The 20,678-nt window shown below is 44.5% G+C and overlaps 1 protein-coding gene across 1 annotated transcript; it reads right to left on the bottom strand.

Moving 5' to 3' along the window:
- Positions 1 to 5,083: 5,083 nt before the first annotated feature.
- Positions 5,084 to 19,715, bottom strand: LOC120313813 (vomeronasal type-2 receptor 26-like). The gene is made up of 7 exons (XM_039356089.1): positions 19,652 to 19,715; positions 15,288 to 15,483; positions 13,909 to 14,005; positions 11,005 to 11,865; positions 6,768 to 6,986; positions 6,455 to 6,587; positions 5,084 to 5,979 (listed from the first exon to the last, which is right to left on the bottom strand). The coding sequence occupies exons 1-7, from the start codon at positions 19,713 to 19,715 to the stop codon at positions 5,084 to 5,086; spliced, it is 2,466 nt and encodes an 821-aa protein (XP_039212023.1).
- Between the last annotated feature and the right edge of the window lie 963 nt (positions 19,716 to 20,678).

Genomic DNA, 20,678 nt, shown 5'->3' with positions numbered 1-20,678 from the left:
GGCTCAGGACACAACAACACCAAACTGGCAGTAGTAGCCAACACCCCAGAAGACAAACGCAGGATCCAAAAAGATCTTGACAAATTTGAACAATGGGCCCTGTCCAACAAAATGAGTTTATTTATTTATTTATGAGACTTATATACCGCTTTAAGTGCAAGCACTCTCTAAGTGGTGTACACCAGTAAGCAATGTATATATATATATTTACATTGCCCCCAACAATCTGGGTCCTCATTTTACCTACCCCGGAAGGATGGAAGGCGGAGTCAACCTTGAGCCGGTGAGATTTGAACCGCTGACCTGCTGAACACAGTCAGCTAAAGTGGCCTGCAGTACTGCACCCTAACTGCTGCGCCACCTCGGCTCATTTCAATGTGGAGAAAAGCAACGTTTTACATTTAGGCAGGAAAAATAAAAGGTACCGACTGGGTGAGATCTGGCTTAAAAACAATAACTGTGAGAGGGACCTTGGAGTCTTAGTGGACGATCACTTAACCATGAGCAGCAGTGTGCAGCAGTAGGCAAGAAAGCTAATACAATCCTGAGTTGTATAAACAGATGCATAGAATCAAGGTCACACAAAGTATTAGTACTGCTTTATAAAACCCTAGTAAGACCACCCTGGAGTACTACAGCCAATTTTGGTCATCATATCACAAAAAAGATGTTGAGCGTTTGGAAAAAAATTCAGAGAACAGCAACTAAGACGATCAAAGGCCTGGAGACTAAAACATATGAAGAACGGCTGCAGGACTTGGGTTTGGCTAGTCTAAAGAAAAGAAGAAACAGGGGAGACATGTTAGCAGTATTCCAGTACTTGAGGAGTTGCCACAAAGATTTAGTAATAATAATAGTAATAGTAGTAAAGTTGGAATTACATGAGGCGGTCATGTAATTCATCAAAGCACCAGAGGGCAGGACAAGAAAACAGTGGTTGGAAACTGAACAAAGCGAGAATCAGCCTGGAATTCAGGAGAAACTTCCTGACAGCGAGGACAATTAACCAGTGGAATAGCTTGCCCCTAGAAATCATGGACACTCCATCACTGGAGATTTTTAAGAAGAGGTTAGACAATGACTTGTCTGAGATGGAATAAGTTCTCCTGCTTGAGCAGGGGGCTGGACTAGAAGACCTCCAATGTCCCTTCCAGCTCTATTCTATTCTAAAGGAAAAAAACAGTCCAAGCTATCAAAAACAGAACTGTAAAAAACAGATTAGAAACACAAGTTAAGATAGGCAAGAAAATGGTAAGTGAGCACCTGTCCACCTTAGACAAGTTCAAATCACCAGAGGATGCTCCACTGACCTAGAATGGCCCAGGAGTAACAGGAGATTGGTGGGAAGTCAGTCTTGGTGGGACAAAAGACAGACTTTCTCCTACATTGGATGTAATGAACGCATGAAGGATGGTATTACAAATCAGCAATGGATGTTGTTGGAATATCAGATAGTGAAAAATATGTTTGTGTCTCTTGTGGGTAATCCACAAAGCAGATGGACTTGAGAGTCAAAGTGAAGTTGAGGTTTTGATCTACCCGAAAGTGAACACCTGCACACAAGATGGAGCTTGGCCTGTGTTGTAATATGTCCAGATAGAATGGTTGCTGATGGGGAGAGGGGCAGTCATCTGTACCCTAGGAAGTGTGAGCAATCATACCAATGTTTAGATGAAAGAATTGGTTGAGTTATACCCAAAAGACAGAGGATGAAATTGATTGATTGATCAAATTTATATGGCTACCCATCTCTTGCAAGGTCATTCTGGGCAGCATACAACAATCCAGTAAAAGCTGTAAATAAGGAAGACAATACTTGTTTAAAACCTTTGTATAGTAATTATTAAAAAATAGATATTATACAACCAGAAAAAGAGAATAATGGATGGAGGGATCTTAATAATAATAATAATACAACAAGCCCATGAGTTCACCTGACTCCAGGGGTCCCTTTATTTACAGAGTAGATGACAGTTGTGACTTTGTGTTGCTTCTCTGCTCTGCTCACAGTTATTTATTGTCTTTTCAGCACCTGAATAGACTACTGTAATGCACTCTACATGAGGGTGCTTGAACAGCATTTGGAAGTTTCAGCTGGTGCCAAATGGGGCAGTGCAGGCAGTTATACATAGTCCTAGAACAGGGCTTTTCAACTTTTTCACCTATTGTACCACTTTTAGGATATGGCAATATCCGAGTACCACCAGTTGCCTAGCAAGGTGTCAAAAACTTGATGACCCCCCCAAAAGGAAAAAGTGATAAAGTACAGGTAGTCCTCAACTTACAACAGTTCGCTTAGTGACCGTTCAAAGTTATAATGGCACTGAAAAAAGTGCCCCCCAAATCACAGCCGAGCAAGACACCTGCTTGCTCACCCAGTGGCGCTCTTCCTCCTGTCTGAAGTTTTCATTGTTGTGAGCATTTCTGTTGAGGATTGGCAGCGGGGGTGGGGTGGAGGGTGTTTGGTTTTTATTCCCCCATCTGCTGAGTGGTTGCAGCAGGTTTTGGTCACTTCACATGACCCTGGGACACTGTGACCGTCATAAATATGAATCAATTGCCAAGCATCTGAATGTAACTCACAAGACCCTGGAGAGGCTGCAACATTCCAGCTGATCAGCACTTTTTCTGGGCTCAGCAGAAGCCCCAGGATCAGTGCTGCTTTCCAGCTGATTGGTGCTTCTTCAGGGCTCAGCAGAAGCACCAGGATCAGTGCCGAGCTCCATCTGGAGCCTGGCGCTGGTCCTGGAGCTTCCGCTGAGCCGACAGCCCTGAAGCTCCAGCCGTCTCTCGCTCAGGCTTGTGTGATGTTGCCACCGGTTCAGCTCATTTCCCTCCCCCGCTATCATTTTTCTAGGATGGTCGCATACCACCTGCCAGGTGCCAATGTACCACAGGTGGTACCCGTACCACTGGTTGAAAAGCCCTGTCCTAGAACACAATGTATTATACAACTGCTCCCCAAAGTGCATAGGTTGCTAGTTTGCTTCCAGGTTCAGATCAAGGTGCTGGTTTTGACCTTTAATGCACTACATAGATGGGATGAAGTCATTTTTAGGCACCTTCTCTCCCTGGTTTCATCTATGTGTCCCCTTTAGTCTGCCAGGATGGGTGCATTGTGGGTCCTCTCTGCGAAAGAATCCCACCTGCTAGGATCCAGGATGGAGGCTTTTTCCAATTGTGGCTCTCATCCTCTGCAAGACTTATTTTCATTTATTCATTGATCATATTTTAAACTATCCATCTCACTCACATAGGGCACTGAATAGTGTTCAAATAAAATATTATAAGCATAAAAGCACTATATATAATGTATAAAGATGCAAGTAATGTTAAAAATTAATTAAAGGTGGGAGGGAGTTGTAGCACCCTGAAAGTTATAAGTGTGGGCATGTTGGCAAAAGGCAGAGGAGACAGAAGGGTCTGGAAGAGAAAGAAGAGGCACAGCCGATCCAAGGTTGGGAAGGTGCCCTTGCTTTATCTGCTGCCCATTAATGAAGAGGAAAAATTGAGGTGCCTGAGGTGGAAAAAAGTGAAGTTTTGATTTTGGGCTTTATCAATTAGATAGATTTGATGTTATTGAAATGGCTAGTTTATAATATTTTGTAAAAGTAAAAAGGTTTGAAGTTGATACTCTATTGCACCAAAGGAAATTGGAAGACAATGCCTTTTTTCTTTTTCTTTCTCCCTTATCTCACTTCTCTACTCCACTTTCCCTTCCCCATCTTTTCTGCTATTTGCTTTTGTATTTCCATTGTGTTGTATATTATAAACTAATAAAACTTTCTAAAAAAAATGAGGAGGAAAAATAACCCGAGACACACACACACACACACACACACACACACACACAGAGAGAGAGAGAAGATTGAAAGACAGACCTGAGTGTAAACATTGTTGGATATTAATAGTAGAATAGTAGCAATGGTACGACAATAATAGACATAGTATAATATAGAGGTAATAGTAACATATTATCAATAGTGCTAGAAATATAAGACAATATGCATAGAAAGAACTCATAAATTTATGTTTCTATCTTTCACTTTTGTGTCTTTGATACTTTTTTCAAAATGAAACATCTCCCCAAACATTATAAACATCTGCCTGTCCAGGGTCCAGTGCTTTTGTGAATCTTTTGGGTCTAGGACATTCCAATTAGGACATTCGAGTTAGGATCCAATGATTTTCTATCCTTAGTTTGGAATGGGGTCACAGAGGGAACTGATGTGTAGTTTGGCTGATTTCAGTCTAGTATTTGAGGGCCTGCCACAAAGAAGAAGCCATCAAACTATTCTCCAAAGCACCAGAGGGCAGGACAAGAAACAATGGTTGGAAAGTGATAAAAGAGAGAAGCAACCTGGAATTAAGGAGAAACTTCTTAACAGTGAAGACAAGTAACCAGTGGAACAACCTGCCTTCAGAAATTGTGGGCGCTCTGTCACTGGAGGTTTTTAAGAAGAGACTAGACAGTCACTTGAGCAGGGGGCTGGACTAGAAGACTTACAGGGTCCCTTCCAGTTCTATTCTATTCTATTCTATTCTATTCTATTCTATTCTATTCTATTCTATTCTATTCTATTCTATTCTATTCTATTCTATTCCATTCCATTCCATTCCATTCCATTCTATTCTATTCTATTCTTTAAAAAGTAAAGACTGGAAAAAGTGGGACTGGATATCCATTCTGGGATCCTGGGGAAAAAAATGTGGTTGTCATTGGTAGAAGTCATTAAGTGGTAAGAATACCAGTTCAGTTGCTCAAGAAATACTGCAAGTGATGAAAATTTAAGGCAACATTACAAAGCACAATAATTAAAGGCTGAGTTTTTCTGGATAAAAGGGAGGGAGGTTTATGGTTAAACAGAGTTCTTTCTGGTTAAAATATTTGTATGTGTGAATAAAATTAAAATTCTTCTTGCAGACCTTTCTAAGTAGGTTACACAGAGTCAGACAGCGTCAACAGAAACAAGAAAACCTCAGCCTCATTTTACTTAGCATGTGCTTGTTGTGTTTGGACATAGATGGAGTGGAAACTCCTATATTAATCTATATAAACATGACTACATCTTTTCTTGCTTTCCTACTTAACTTTCCCCATGAGGTGACTTCTATTGTTCAGATCTGGCCTCAGCACTATAACATAGCATTTGGGGAGAAAGATGCAACTCAGCAGACCAGCCGCAGAGGCCAAGATGGAGAAGATCTCCACGGCCACCATGGACTTCCCTTTGGTGCTCAGATAGGTGGGGAGAAAGGAGACCCAAACACTACAGAAGACCAGCATGCTGAAAGTAATGAATTTGGCTTCATTAAAGCTGTCGGGCAGCTTCCTGGCCAGAAAAGCCACTATGAAGCTGATGAGACTCAGGAAACCCATGTAGCCCAGAACAGCATAAAACATGATAGTTGAACCTTCATTGCATTCCATCACAATTTCTCCTATCACAGAATGAAAATCCAACTTACTAAATGGGGGCGAGACTGCCAGCCAGGAGGCACAAAGAGCTGCTTGCACAAGGGGACAAGCCAAGACTACGATCAGTTGCTTCCCCAAGAGTTTTCTTGCCCTGTTTCCTGGCTTAGTAGCCACGAAGGCCACAACCACAGTCAGAGTTTTTGCCAACACAGATGAAATGGCAATGGAGAAGATGATGCCAAACGTGGTTTGTCGGAGGAGACAGGTGAGGTTCCTTGGCTGCCCGATGAAGAGGAAGGAGCAGAGAAAGCAGAGCAGGAGGGAGATAAGGAGGATGTAGGTGAGATTGCGGTTGTTTGCCTTGACGATTGGTGTGTTGCAGTGTTTGATGAAGGCTGCCAACACAAGGATTGTGATCAAAGAGAAGAAAAGAACTAGACAAACTAAAATGAAGCCGAGTGTATCCTCATAGGAGAGAAAGTTCATGGTCTTGGGAATGCACAGGACGTGGTTGTTGCTTGGGTGTTGGTCTTCTGGGCAGGGGATGCACCGAGCTGCATCTGGAAGAACAGGAGCCAACTGACATTAGTCAGAGAACCAGGGATTCTCTTTGAGGGGAATTGTTTTCTCAGTGAATGTAATGAAATGTCCCATGCTCCCCATCTCTTTATTTCTGCTACACATAATACAGAAGGCTCTAGAAGAATCAATCCCAGAAGATGTAATAGCAGCTATTAACTCTTGAGAGTAAGTATTTAATGAATTAATTGATTTGTTTTATTTTATTATTATACTTTGAAATTCCCATCTCCCACACCAGGGGACTTTGGGCAGTGTTCAATAAAATATTAAAAGTATATAAAAGTTAAAACTGCTGCTAATAAATTAAAAAAGGATGCATTCAATGGACCACTCTTAAAAGTTCTGAACAATTTCCATGTTGATTAGCTCAACTAATTTGCTACCTCATATTTTCTTAATTCCTCCCATGCAGCTATTCTGGATCTCGTTCCTGCTTGAGGGTCTCCTTCAGCAACTTGCCTGTTTGATTAGAAATGGTCCCTTCTGGGCAAGAAACACATCCATAGCAACAAGAATGTTTCCCCTCTGTAACTTTCCTGGCTTGTCCTGGAAGGCAGTGCTTCACACAACGGGAGAAAGGCTTAGTCTGAAAGGAGACAGGTTAGAAGAGGTGGGGGGAAGACATTGCAAACATTCAGCTTGGCTTCAGGGTCTGCATAAAAGGCGCCCCTCTTCTTCCTTCCACTGAATAGAATTTTCACCACACCACCAACCTGGTCCTTCCTGTCAGCTTTCCTTAACTGTGAAAGAAGCATCTAGTCCCCACCTGCTTAGCCCACACAATGGTATCAGGGTCGATGCTGAAACCTTCAGCTGAAGGAGCCTCTGGATCAACCCATCCAACTTTCTGCCGAAGGATCGTCATATTTGCAAAGACGACCCAGTTGAGGATATCAAATCCTGCATATTTCATCCCAGTTTCTGAAAAGGAGACTTCATCCCCAGCGGTGTTATTGAAAAGGATGTTTTTCAAGAAGGCGTGGATCTGGAATTGCAAAACAAGTAAAGAAGCAAACATAATGTCCATGAAAGTGAAGAGAGAGTTCACCCCGGGTGTCATGGCGACACGGATGAAAGAACTGGAGCTCTGGTTTCCTAGTCCGATTTCACTTCATCTGGAGACCCAAAGAGGTCAGAAAGTCACCCTGGAGAGGCAGCGAGGAGGAAGGGAAATCTTGGGAAATCGGAGCCAATGGCGGTTGGCCCAAACAGACTGAGGAAACTCTTTAAACAAGTGGGAGAAAGGCTGCCGGCAAATATGCAGACAGCCCAAGCCACAGACAGGATCCGACTCTCGACCTTGTGTTTCTCTAGGGGCAATGGAGACATGATCTGGAATTAAGGGGAACAGACACCTCTCCCTTGTCATGGACAGATCATTTCCTATTGAGGCTGGACTTCAGAGCATCACTCCCCCACTGCAGGGAGGTGGAGCCAATTAGGTGGTTCCGCCCCAGGCGCCTAATGGACCCAGATCGGTTCCAGGAGGAGCTTGGGGAAATACCTAACTCCCTTGTCCACAACTCGTCCGGGTCCCTGGTTGCGGCCTGGAATGAGGTGGCGTCCGGGGCCCTGGATTGAATTGCGCCTTTGCGACCTCTCTGTGGTGGTGGTCCCCGGAGGGCGCCTTGGTTTACTGAGGAGCTCCGGGAGATGAAGCGCCACAAGAGACGTCTAGAGCGACGTTGGAGGGACAGTAACTCTGAATCTGACTGATCACTATTAAGAGCCTATCTTAGGACTTATTTAGTGGCGATAAGGCGGCAAAGCGTGTTCACTTTTCTGCATTAATTGCGTCTGCAGAATCTCGACCGGCCGCTTTGTTTAGGGTGACCTGCTCCCTTCTTAAAGTGGAGGAGGCGGAGGAACCCTTGCAGGGGAGAGCTGAAGAGTTTGTTCAGTTTCTTTCGGACAAAATCGTTCAGATTCAGAGAGGCCTGGACTATGACTGGGCAGTGCCAGCCGAGTTGCCGGGGGCTGGTCTTAGTCATGTTATCTGGAGCGAGTTTGAGCCTGTGACCCCTGATGAAGTGGACAAGGCCGTGAGGGCAATGAATGCCGCCACCTGTTTATTGGACCCGTGCCCCTCCTGGCTGGTTTCTGCCAGTAGGGAGGTGACACGAGGCTGGCTCCAGGCGATAATCAACGCCTCCTTGATGGAGGGGTCTTTCCCGCAACCTTTAAAGGAAGCGGTGGTGAGGCCCTTCCTCAAGAAGCCTTCCCTGGACCCAGCTGTTTTGAAGAACTTTCGTCCTGTCTCCAACCTCCCCTTTGTGGGGAAGGTTGTAGAGAAGGTGGTGGCGTCCCAACTCTTGCGATCCTTGGATGAAATAATTATCTGGACCCTTTTCAATCTGGTTTCAGGCCCGGCTACAGCACTGAGACTGCTTTGGTCGCACTGACCGATGACCTCTGGCGAGCCCGGGATAGGGGTTATTCCTCTATCCTGGTGCTTCTTGACCTCTCAGCGGCTTTCGATACCATCGACCATGGTATCCTTCTGCGTCGTCTCGGAGAGGTGGGGGTGGGCGGCACCGTATTGCGGTGGTTCTCCTCCTACCTCTCTGACAGGTCGCAGTCGGTGTTGGCGGGCGGACAGAGATCGACCCCTAGGTGCCTCGATCATGGGGTTCCTCAGGGCTCGGTCCTGTCCCCCCTCCTTTTTAACATCTACATGAAACCGCTGGGTGAGATCATTCGGCGACACGGGGTGAGATATCATCAGTACGCGGATGATACCCAATTGTATGTCTCCACCCCGTGTCCTTTCAGTGAAGCAGTCGACGTGATGTGCCGGTGCCTGGAAGATGTGAGGGTCTGGATGGGGGTGAACAGGCTTAGACTCAACCCTGACAAGACCGAGTGGCTCTGGGTCTTGCCTCCCAAAGGTCAACTGGATGGTCCATCATTAGTCCTGGGGGGGGGGCAAATTTACCTCCTTCAGTGCAGGCATGCAACTTGGGTGTCCTCCTGGACTCACAACTAAATTTGGAACAACATCTATCGGCTGTGGCCAGGGGGACCTTTGCCCAGGTTCGCCTGGTGCACCAGTTGCGGCCTTATTTGGAGCGGGAGGCTTTACTCACGGTCACTCATGCCCTTGTCACCTCAAGACTGGATTACTGCAATGCACTCTACATGGGGCTACCCTTGAAGAGCGTTCAGAGGCTGCAGTTGGTTCAGAATGCAGCCGCGAGAGCGATTGTGTCACCTATCCTCCGCGAGCTGCACTGGATTCCTGTGGGTCTCCGGACGCAATTCAAGGTGTTGGTTATCACCTTTAAAGCCCTTCATGGCATAGGGCCAGGTTACTTACAGGACCGCATACTGCCGCACAGTTCCCAGAGACCGGTGAGGTCCCATAGATTGGGCCTCCTTCAGGTCCCGTCGGCCAGACAATGTCGGCTGGCGGGCCCTCGGGGAAGGGCCTTTTCTGTGGTGGCTCCGACCTGGTGGAATCAACTTCCCAACGAGGTTCGAACTACTCCCACCCTGCCAGCCTTTAAGAAAGCCATTAAAACTCTCCTGTTCCGGCAGGCCTGGGGCTGATATCCCGGGGGGGGGATATGATGGGACACGCTGTATGAATGTATTTATTTTATTGTTTTATTGTTAGATTATTGTTTTAATTTTGTACGCCGCCCTGAGTCCCTTGGGATTGGGCGGCATATAAATTTAGAAATAAATAAATAAATAAATAAAAGATTCAGTTTACTTTAGAACATGGGATAATTTTTTATCAATGGTTAGGAAAACGAACTAGTGAGAAATAAATGTGATATGTTATTCTGAATATATATTAGTAAGAAGAATGATATGCATTGACTAACTGATACTGTTTATGATTATCATTTACTACAATTACTACAGTTATTTATTACTATATCTATTATTGTTAAATGAACATATGTACCCAGACAATAGTCTGTTTGCTAAAGATTGAAAATGTTATTGGGGGATAACCCCAATGTTGATCCCAACCCTGTCCTAATCCAAATCTTGATCGTAACCCCACCCTAAACTTTAATCCCTATCCTGATCCTATTTTATCCCCAACCCCATAAATAAAATATTTGAAAAAAAATGGACCAAGCTCTTAATTGATTTCAATATTTGTGGGCTTGCATTACACAATATGCAAACATACAGAAGTATGGAGGATACATGTGAGCCTGAAGAAAATCCAGAAATGTATAATAGAATAATAACAGAATGGGAAGGGACTTTGGAGGTCCTACCCCCTCTTCAAGATATATCTTGATATGTTTCAATAGATGTAAGTGTCTAGATATCTATTAGGATCCAAATTTATAAATTGCTAGGAAAACAATTATTGAGAATCTGACCAAAGTCAAGATTGCATGATTAACTGGCTACACAATGTTGATGTCAACGCTGTTAATATAGGATATTATTGCTTTGACAAGATATTCAGAACTGTCTGGTATTTTTAGAGTTAATTCAGATGACATAGAAAGGGAGGAGATTTATAAGGAAAGCGCGGGATAAGGAACGGAAGTGAATCTTTGCCCTCCGGGCTTATTGGAAGATGCGACTTATGACTGCAAAATAAGAGAGGGGTTTAGCAAGAAAAGTCAGACACAAGCAAGAGAAATTCAGATTTTGGCATCCATTCAATATGTGCCGACAATGTGTCCATGATTAAAGACTTTTTCAGAATAAATATGCCTGGAATTTCCTTGAAGTGTTCCATTAGTCGGAACTTGACAGTTGATTAAACTATCGAAATAGAGAAATAAAAATTCAATGGAAAATCAATCAGGTCTCCAGCAACTGGCATAATTAGGGAAAAACAGTATAAGACTCTTTCCCCCCCTCTTCCAGGTATGATTGCTAAAAGTAGAAATGGAATTAAGAATTTCAAGACTTGTATGAGATTTAAATAAAGGGGGGAAATATTAGGGAAAAGACAGTCAACAGTTCATGAAACCTAAGAGTGTAAAGCTGTTTCGTTGACCAGAAGGGAAGATCTGAAGAGTTACCTGCCAGGGCTTCACAGCGAGGTGAAGGTGTGGCTTCTTTCTGCCTCTCTTCAATGCCTGTTGTGATTCCCATGTATACGCAGCATGCGATGCGTGTGCCACAGAATAGGCAGCATTGTAGATGCTGTAGCTGAAACTGGTCATTTGTCCATCAAAGACAGAGACCGGGAGCGTGTCCAGATTCTCCTGCCCTGTGCAAACCCTTCGGCCGTCAGGTGAGGCCAGACCTGCCTTCAAAAGCTCACAGTCAAATACAACTTCCCACCACTCAGGAAGAAAGACGTCTCCGTGGGGTTTGTGTGGATTCACAGCCCAGAGATAATCTTTGAATCCTGGCACCGGGTTGGTGTGGACTGTGAAAGATAAAGCGCCATGGAGGGATTTTAATTTCACCCAATCGTAGTGATAGCCAATCGCTGAAAATTCCCATTGGGTGGTCAGGATCCAGACCTTCCCCAAAGCAGCATGGTTCTCTTCTTCATAAGTGTAAAGGGATACTATAAGGTTTTTCAGAGCACTTGAATCCCCGGAGACAATCACAACATGAGCATCACTGTTCAAAATTGTCCAAAGTACATCTATTTGATTGCTATGCAATTCATTAAATATTAAGATTAGGGGCAAGATCTCTTTTACAAATTGTATGCAAATATCATTCTGAGCAAGGGTGGCATCAAAAATCTGTAGGAAGTGGTCACTGCTTTCGGAGTCCTGAACAATGATCCCAACCCAGTTCCATTGGAAATAGAGAAGGAGCTGGACAATGGCTGCATTCTTTAAGTGATACTGAGGATCGATCTGGTAGAAGGTGGGGAACAGGATCTTATCCCTCAAAACAGGATCAGAGAAGCGGTAACCTAGCTGAAGGGAGGGTGGAGATGGAGGGAAAGGAAGAGGTTAAGCAAGGAAAAGGGTACCTGTATTTTTTGTTACTAACCTCAGACCATCTAGATCAGTGGTTCTCAACCTTCCTAATGCCGCGACCCTTTAATACAATTCCTCATGTTGTGGTGACCCCCAAACATAAAATTATTTTCGTTGCTACTTCATAACTGCGATTTTGCTACTGTTATGAATCGTAATGTAAATATCTGATATGCAGGATGTATTTTCATTGTTACAAACTGAACATAATTAAAGCATAGTGATTAATCACAAAAACAAACTGGGTTTGAAGATAAGCAATAAGATGGAAAGAAAATTAAGCAATGAAACTGAGAGTCCCTGGATTAGAATTTATTTGTTGTTGTTAATTGCGAAGTCGTGCCCGAACCATCGCGACCCCACGGACAACGTTCCTCCAGGCCTTCCTGTCCTCTACCATCTTCTGGAGTCCATTGAAGCTCCCACCTCCTGCTTCAGTGACTCCGTCCAGCCACCTTGTTCTCTGTCGTCCCCTTCTTCTATTGCCCTCCATCTTTCCCAGCATTAGGCCCTTCTCCAGGGAGTCCTTCCTTCTCATTAGGTGGCCAAAGGACTTGAATTTCAACTTCAGGATCTGGCCTTCTCAAGAGCAGTCGGGGTTGATCTCTTCTAGGACTGACCAGTTTGAACGCCTTGCAGTCCAGGGGACTCGCAGGAGTCTTCTCCAGCACCATAGTTCAAAGGCCTCCATTCTTTGGCGCTCAGCCTTTCTTATGGTCCAACTTTATTTATTTATTACACCATCACATTAAAAATAAAAGTATTTCCAATCTTGTTGGAAAAACAGTGGATTCACTCCTACTGATAATATTATTTAGATCAGGGCTTTTCAACCTTTTCACCGATTGTGAAAAGGTGACTAGTGGTACTTGAATATGGCAATATTCAAGTACCACTAGTCACCTAGCGAGGTGTCAAAAACTTGACCAAAAAAAAAATTGGAAAAAGTGATAAAATACAGGTAGTCCTTGCCTTGCAACAGTTTGCTTAGTGACTGTTCAAAGTTACAACGGCACTGAAAAAAGTGACTTATGACCATTTTTCACACTTATGACCGTTGCAACATCCCCAGGGTCATGTGATTTACATTTCGATGTTTGGCAACTGATTCATATTTATGATGGTCACATTGTTCCAGGATCATGTGATCACCTTTTGCAACCTTCTGACAAGCAAAGTTAGTTGGGAAACCAGATTCACTTAACAACCATGTTACTAATGTAATCTCTCTCTTCCTCTTTCTCTCTCTGTCTCCCTCTTTCTTTATCTCTCTCCCTCTCTCTTTCTCTCTCCCTCTCTCTCCCCTTCTATTTCTCTCTCTCCCTCTCTATCTCTCTCCCTTTCTCTCTCTCTCCCTCTTTCCCTCCCTCTTTCTCTCTCCCTCTTTCTCTGTCTCTCCCTCTTTTTCTCTCTCTATCTCCCTTTCTTTTTCTCTCTCCCTCTCTTTCTCTCTCCCTCTCTCTCCCCCTCACTCTATTTCTCTCTCCCTTTCTTTCTCCCTCTTTCTCTCTCTCTCCCACTTTCTCTCTCTCTCTCCCTATCTCTCCCTCCCTCTGCCTCTTTCTCTCTCCCTCCCTTTCTCCCTCTCTTTCTCTCTCTCCCTCTTTCTTTCCCTCTTTCTCTCTCCCTCTCTGTATTTCTCTCTCCCTCTCTCTTTTTCTCTTTCTTTCTCCCTCTTTGTCTTTCTCTCCCTCCCTCTCTCCCTCCCTCTCTCCCTCTCTATTTCTCTCTCCCTCTCTTTCTCCCTCTTTCTTTCTCCCTCCCTCTCTTCCTCCTTCCCTCCCTCCCTCTCTCTCTCTCTCTCTCTCTCTCTCTCTCTCTCTGATTGGGGATCGATTTGGAGGCGCGGAGGGGAGGGGAGCAGCCGAGGGCTGCCTGTGTGACTTTGAAGTGGCCACCTTTGGAAGCACCAAGGCTGCTCCAGCCAGGCTTGAGCTGGGCAGAGTGGGCAATGGGAGAGGAGTGGGTCGATCACCTTACTGGCAGCTGGGACTCCGGTGCGCTTTCCCGGCTAGCGGGGCCTACAGTATCAGGAGCCCCGCGAGGGGGCAAGCCGGCATGAAGAGCCAAACCCTTTCTGCAAGGGAGGGACGCGTTGAGGGAACCAGCTAACCACGGGACGTAGATTCTGACGGACGGCTGGCCTGAGCCAATGAGGTGCCAGAGGACTGGGAGCCATAGTTGAAGGCTGAAATGCCTTCAGCTGTAACTGCTCGCACGTGTTTGTGTGTGTGTGAGTGCACTGGCCTGGATCAATGTTGCTTTCCAGGTGATAGGTGCTTCTTCAGGGCTCAGCAGATGCACCAGGATCAATGTTGCTTTCCAGGAGATTGGTGCTTCTTCGGGGCTCAGGAGAAGCACCAGGATCAGCTCCGGAAGAAGCGCTAATCAGGCAGAAAGGGGAGTTGATCCTGGCACTTCCCCTGAGCTCTCCCAGCCTCGGAGGAGCGCCAATTAGGCGGAAAGGGGCCGAGCTCTCCCGGCCTTGGAGAAGCACTGATCAGGCGGAAAGGGGCGCTGATCCTGGCGCTTCCCCTGAGCTCTCCCGGCCTCGGAGAAGCACTGATCAGGCAGAAAGGGGCGCTGATCCTGGCGCTTCCCCTGAGCCTTGCCAGCGGGACGCGCGCCTCTTGGTGTCGTACAGTTTTCAACGTTTCGCTCGAAGCAGGGATGGAAAAAAAGAAGAGCCCCGCTCATCACGAACTGAGAGCAGATGGTTATTGGCACATGACGAGGGAAAGAATATGATTAACACTGCACGTACGCGCGCGCGCACACACACACACACAGCGCTTGTCTTCCACTACATTTTATTCATGTCAATCTTTTTTTTCTTTGTAATATTGGGAGTTGAAAATAGTGACTCTACACAAAAGCACACACAAACACGCAGGTGGGCACGCCCTCTCTCCTCATTCAGTTCCTCTCCTTGGCTCATCCACTGTGTGTTCCTGAGGCGGCAGCGGTGGCAGCTTTGGCAGTGTCTCGGTTCCTAAGACCATCGGAAATATGTGCTTTCCGATGGTCTTAGGCGACCCCTGTGAAAGGGTCGTTCGACCCCCAAAGGGGTCGCGACCCACAGGTTGAGAACCGCTGCTCTAGATTAATAAGGTATCCTATTCTAGACATCCCCACAAGCTTGCACCTTCATGAGATGTTTTCTACCAGCCACAGAATTGGCTCTTGGAATTGTTGGCAGTAACCACGCAAGGCAGAACTTACAGCATTGACCCTTTCCTCATGTTACATGTCCACGTACCTGAGAAATCTTGAAATTGCCAAATATGCTTGCCATCTGGTATGAGGTTCTGGAGTTGAGACCCCCAAGGACAGAGAGAAGGTGGTCCTGTGTGTCACACTTGTAGTTAGGGAACAATTTTCCCCGGCTGGAGAGCAGAGACAGGCTGACATCTTGAACCATGCTTGCATACTCGTTCTCTTCGTAGATGCGGAAGCCCAGGGTGATGTTGGGGAGAAGCCGGGGGTCTTTGTTGATCTCCTGGATGGCAAATGCCAAGGCCAGGACATGTTGATAATTCTTGGGAATAGGTCTTGCTTGCAAGAGGACAAAAATTAGAGAGATGTTTATTCTGCCATTTCATTACCAACATTCTAAGAGTTGATCGTAAAACAGATCAATACAAATTAGTTGATTAGTTTTACTGCTGTCAGAAAACAGGGTTGCTGTCAGTCAGTGTATGACAAAGCCTCCTCTCCCTAACTCTGCAGGGCATTTCTGTGAGTTGATATGCAATATCAGTATTGACTTTTGCAAAATCAACTTTTCAGTCCAGTTAAGGAAATGTGGCTGATCGTCTTGATAAAACTACACATTTTATTATATGCAGCTGTGGAGATCTTAACGGCTGACATCTTCTGCCCTACATTCTCAAGCACTTTCCCCCACTCTGGAACCCTATCGTGTTCCCAGAGTCTTTTTGAATTAGGTGGCTTTATAAATCCAATAAATTAGATTAAATTGAATTAAATTGAATGTCTGACTAGTTTGACTTTTGCTGGCTAGAAATGATTACGCTGATATATGTGGATGGCCCCCAGTTAATGTCTCAGAATGTGGAACTCTTTCTGCTGGGGATTCTCCACTGACCTAGAATTGCCCAGGATTAACAGGAGATTGGTGGGAAGCCAGTCTTGGCGGGACAAAAGACAGACCTTCTCTATGTTGGATATAATGGACTCATGAAGGATGGTATTACAAATCATCAGAATAATGAGATGGGAAGATGAATTCAGTCCAGCTATAAGATGGAGGGCCTTAGCATTATTTCTCCCCAAGTTCCAATTAGTTTCTTTGCAACGTGTACCTTGCGTTCAAGAACACGGAGAAAAGTTTGACTCCCTATTCAGTGTGACAAGCTGTTCTTCTCTACTGAAGACTCAGAGGGCTTGAGAAAGGGATTAAAGGGAAATTGATTCATCAAAGAGAATCAATTTGTCCTAATGAGGAAGGCTCTACATCAACAGAAGCTGGGTTGGATTTAAGTCTGCCCCATCTTCAAGACTTCCCTTTCCACGTTGCCCTGAGAAAAAAGACAATCAAGGAAACACTTACAGAGAATAGGCATCCCAATCACTAGGAGGCTCATGTAAAGGAAGCTGTAGGACTTTAGTAATGGAGAGAGGCAGGTTTCCACCAATAATGAGATCTCCAGGCCTGTAGTAGTCTTTCTGTGCTTGGAGAGGTCTCCTACAGAAGCAGATTGGCCTCAGATCCATCTGGACGGCCGCAGGCAAGGTCCATAGCAACATTAAAAGCCAACACATTGTCCAGACAAAGAGGCCTTCTTCCTAGAGCGAGTCAATGGAGACTGATGTAGGGAATGGGATGCTCTGATGACTTCAGAGGCCTCAAGTGGGGTTTGAAGTCTTCAAGATAAGCATTCATCTCAGCTCCAACTCTAAAGGGACCCAGCTGTAGCATTCAGAGCATGTAGATAAACATGTTTTGACTGGACACAAACTTCTTTGCATTTAGGGAGGGTTAGTCTCTGGAAATCCACTGAGATGAAGTAAGAATTACTAGTTTTGATGAACCCAGGGAGAGAGAAATAACCACATTATTCCCATAACTCTGGAGTCTGTAGCATTTTGGCAAGAGGAAAACTTATTTCTGAAATGACAATTTGTGTCTCATTCTGTGCATTGGGCAACTGTGATTAGAGACTGATTCAACTTTAGAGTTGGAAGAGAACTTGGGGGTGACTTGGTCCAATCCCCTTAATGTAGGACACACACAAGGCAAACTCTTAAATCTCTGAGATCTCTTTGGAATTGACCGTTTCTGCTGCCACCACTACCAAACTCTTTCCAGATTAAGAAGCTCCCTGGGGGCTTCCCGGAAGAACTCACCATGGCCTTTGTCCTAGCTGTGTTCCCCAAACCGGCCAATGGAGATGTGTTTCAGCTACGAGGAACCTGGATGGTTTTTAATAATGACACACTTTCTTCTTTTCTTCTTTCCTTTGTGACTTAGATGTACTCTGCCCAACCTCCCTGTCACTTGAGTGGGTCATCAACATTTTAAACAAGTATTTCAAAGCCAACCACTCTGCCTGATGGAGGATTTCCTGAGGACAGAATCAAGAGCTTCCCTCAAGTGCATCAATCTGCTCTATCCTTCAGTCCCAACTATTTGTGGTTTGCACCAGGTAGGGTTAACTTTCTTTGAGTAACAAGCATAATACCCAATCATCACCATATCAGACAAATCCTCCATTTGCAGTGGCCCCAAGAGATGATAGATGCCCAATTATACATCCTCTTTCTTCATTATCCATGTTGTGTTCCTGCCATCAAGCAGTGCATCTAGCTGGTCCGCCTAGAAAGTTTAAAGGTTGGAGACCTGGCTATGCACTAGTTCCACTTAAGGACAGTTTCAGTCTGGGATGATGGAAGATGAAAGGTCAGGGGCCTAGCTATGTGGGGTGCTTCAGGGTCTGCCAGGGGCTTAGCTATGTGGGGTGCTTTAGGGTCTGCCCTCTCTCCCACCCCTCTCTATCCCTAAGCATTCTTGTAAGTTCAGGAAACATTTAAGACTGTCACACAACATTGTTTTCCTTCCTCTCTGCCCAAGATAGAACAATTTTTGAACTATTCCATTAATTAACACCCATCAATCCCTACCCATAATACACTGAGAGCATAAAAAAATAGCAGGGACTTGAGAAGATCCCTTAGTATCCACTTCACATGATCTAGTTTATTAATGAAGCATGTTTATCTAGTCATAATGAAGAGAACACTCTATATAATTTAATGTGAGAGTGAAAGTTTGTTCTCCAAGCTTGTGGATTGGTTTCCAAACATTTCCTTATTAGGCTAGGTAACATCTTCAGCAGAGTTTAGAAGATGTCAGTTGTTATGTCCTGGGCCTGCTGAGTGATTCAGCAGGTGTAGGAAGCTGCAGAGAGGCCTGGGCAGACTACGTGGATGCCCGGGACCAGACAGGCTGTCTCCAGCCTATTGCGCAAGGCAGGAGAATCCGTTGCGTTGATTGCCTGACACTGTCCCTGCAAAGGGGTATAAGAGGAATCCACGCCATTTTATATTGGTTCTGTTGTGTTCTGAATAAAGGTAAGACTGTTGTTACTCCTGCCTTGTCTCAATGCCTTTACATCGAAAACAGAACATCAGTGTTCTTCTGTTTATAAGGGCTTCAGGCGTGGGTGTGTCAAGTGATGTTTTTGTGATGGGTCTTGTGGTGGGTCAGGTGTGAGTCATAAATGAGGGGCTTGTGATGGGTCTTGTGATGGGGAGGTTACATTAGGTAAGGGTCCTTAGAAGGTGAACTGCTGGTGGGGGGAAGGGGCTTGCATGGGTTGGCTGAGGGTCGATGCTGTCTCTGGTTAGCTGTGTGGTTGATTTAGATCCTAAGGGGTTTGTACATTGGTTGTAGGTCAGTGTGTTTGTTGATGGAATTGCTTGTGGCATGCCAGGCTTCGAGGAACTCACAAGCGTGGCAGGTGGAAGTGTAGCCAATGATTTTAGTGTTGTTCCAATTGAATTGATGTTGTTTGATGCTGGTATGGATAGAGAATAATTTAATGTTTTGCATTAAAAATATACAACAAGAAATACTGGAGAAATAATAGAGAATTCTGCAAAGCTCCAAGGCCCCATGTGTACAAGTATGCTGTCAGTATTAGTATTTCTTTATTATTTCTCTATGATTATTCTTTGCCACTGTAACTGTAACGCAACTTGATGCTTCTTTTCAAAGATTCTTCATTAAAACAAATAAAGGGATAAAAGTCCTACTGTAAATCCACATCCATTTCTTCAAGATCAATCTGTGTTAATTATCACGTTGGGACATGGCCTCAGTTGAAACAAGTGGCTTTCGTAAAAAATAAAGGGGGTGGGAGACTCTTGCAGACCTTTTTATTACACTTTTGTGGTATCTTCCCTACACAAGATGACTCTGGGTGGCTAACAAGTATATTGTGACCAGTCACACGGTTGAATATGAGCTGTGAAGTGGATAACTCCCACCTTCTTTTCTTCACTTGTCTCAAATGTTTTTAAATTCTAAGCAAGCCCCAAAGTCAAACTAACAGTTTCCAATCCCTTCATTAGTCAGAGAGTCTTGTTCCCTGTTATATTTTCTCTGTGATTCTGTTTGGACCTCAGCAGGGAATGTAGCATTTGTGGGGGGATCAGATACAAGCCAAGAAACCAGGTCAGGAGGACAAAAACTACTCACTGGGGACAAGGGATATCCATGAAAAGTAAAATAGTGGGGGTTTACTGCTGTTCAAAAGGTACATTGTGACACAACACTTGACTTTCAGACTGAGAGCTTTCAGCATGGAAGTCAGTTGTAGCCATGTAAGTGTGAGCAATAATGCTAGATGTGGCAGATGTTTTATTTACGATCAGATGGAAGGGAATCATGGAAAGAAGTGTTGGAACGTCTTCTAGAGAGTTCCCTCAGATGGAATGAAGGTTCAGATGAAGAATTAAGAAGGAATAAACAAAGAGAACAGTTGAAGTGCTGAGCAAGAGACAAGAAGGAGGGAAAACAAGATGGCTTCAGGGAAGCTCTTCCACCACCAGCCTCATGAGGAAGATATTGAATAAAAAGAGCCAAAGGCCAGGAGTCAGATAAACAGGCAAACTAACAGATAGACTGCTCTGATGAGAAGAGGCAATAGAGGCGAAGACAGAAAATGAGAAAAGTAACGGGGGGGGGACTAATTGATTTTCTCCCTTCAGAACCTGACAGAGGGAAATGTTCTTCCAACCATTTTCTCAGATGGAGCCGAGAGCCGGAAGAGGAGAAGAAAGCTCTCCACGAACAAATAAACAGAAAATACTAAAGGACATTATAGACAGACCAGAAAAAGAAAATGAAAATTAATATATATCTTTTAAAATTTGCAACATTTACTTTTGTAAAATAAAAGTCTTCACCTCCTGCTCCCCAGCCACCCAACACAATCCAGCACATTTTATTGACTTTGATTAAAGTGGGAAACCTTCCTGCTGTATATTGTGGGTTATGTTTTTTTTATATCATGGATTTATTATAGGATGGATTTTTTTTAAAAAAATATTTTTTCAGCTGCCCTGAGTCACCTGTGTGTGAGTTGGGTGGCTACATAAATTTGTTTAATAAATATCCATATCTTTGATATCAATGTATATTACGCAGAAGATGATTGGGCCTTTACCAGGGACAACTGCCAAAATGTCCCATTCCAAGTAAAATTTCCCAACCCCAGGACAAA

Source organism: Crotalus tigris, unplaced genomic scaffold (assembly GCF_016545835.1).
Source record: "Crotalus tigris isolate CLP2741 ecotype Arizona unplaced genomic scaffold, ASM1654583v1 scf7180000018785.583249, whole genome shotgun sequence".
Lineage (NCBI taxonomy): Eukaryota > Metazoa > Chordata > Lepidosauria > Squamata > Viperidae > Crotalus > Crotalus tigris.
Note: the sequence above shows the minus strand (reverse complement) of the source record. Positions and strands in the feature narration are given on the sequence as shown.

Coding starts and splice junctions, on each gene's coding strand:
- LOC120313813 (XM_039356089.1), bottom strand. CDS start 19,715: ATGTACCTTTTGAACAGCAGTAAACCCCCACTATTTTACTTTTCATGG. Junction 11,866..13,908: donor CACCGGAGTCCCAGCTGCCA/GTAAGGTGATCG, acceptor CCCTCCCTTCAG/CTAGGTTACCGCTTCTCTGA. Junction 6,588..6,767: donor CCATTGTGTGGGCTAAGCAG/GTGGGGACTAGA, acceptor GTCTCCTTTCAG/ACTAAGCCTTTCTCCCGTTG.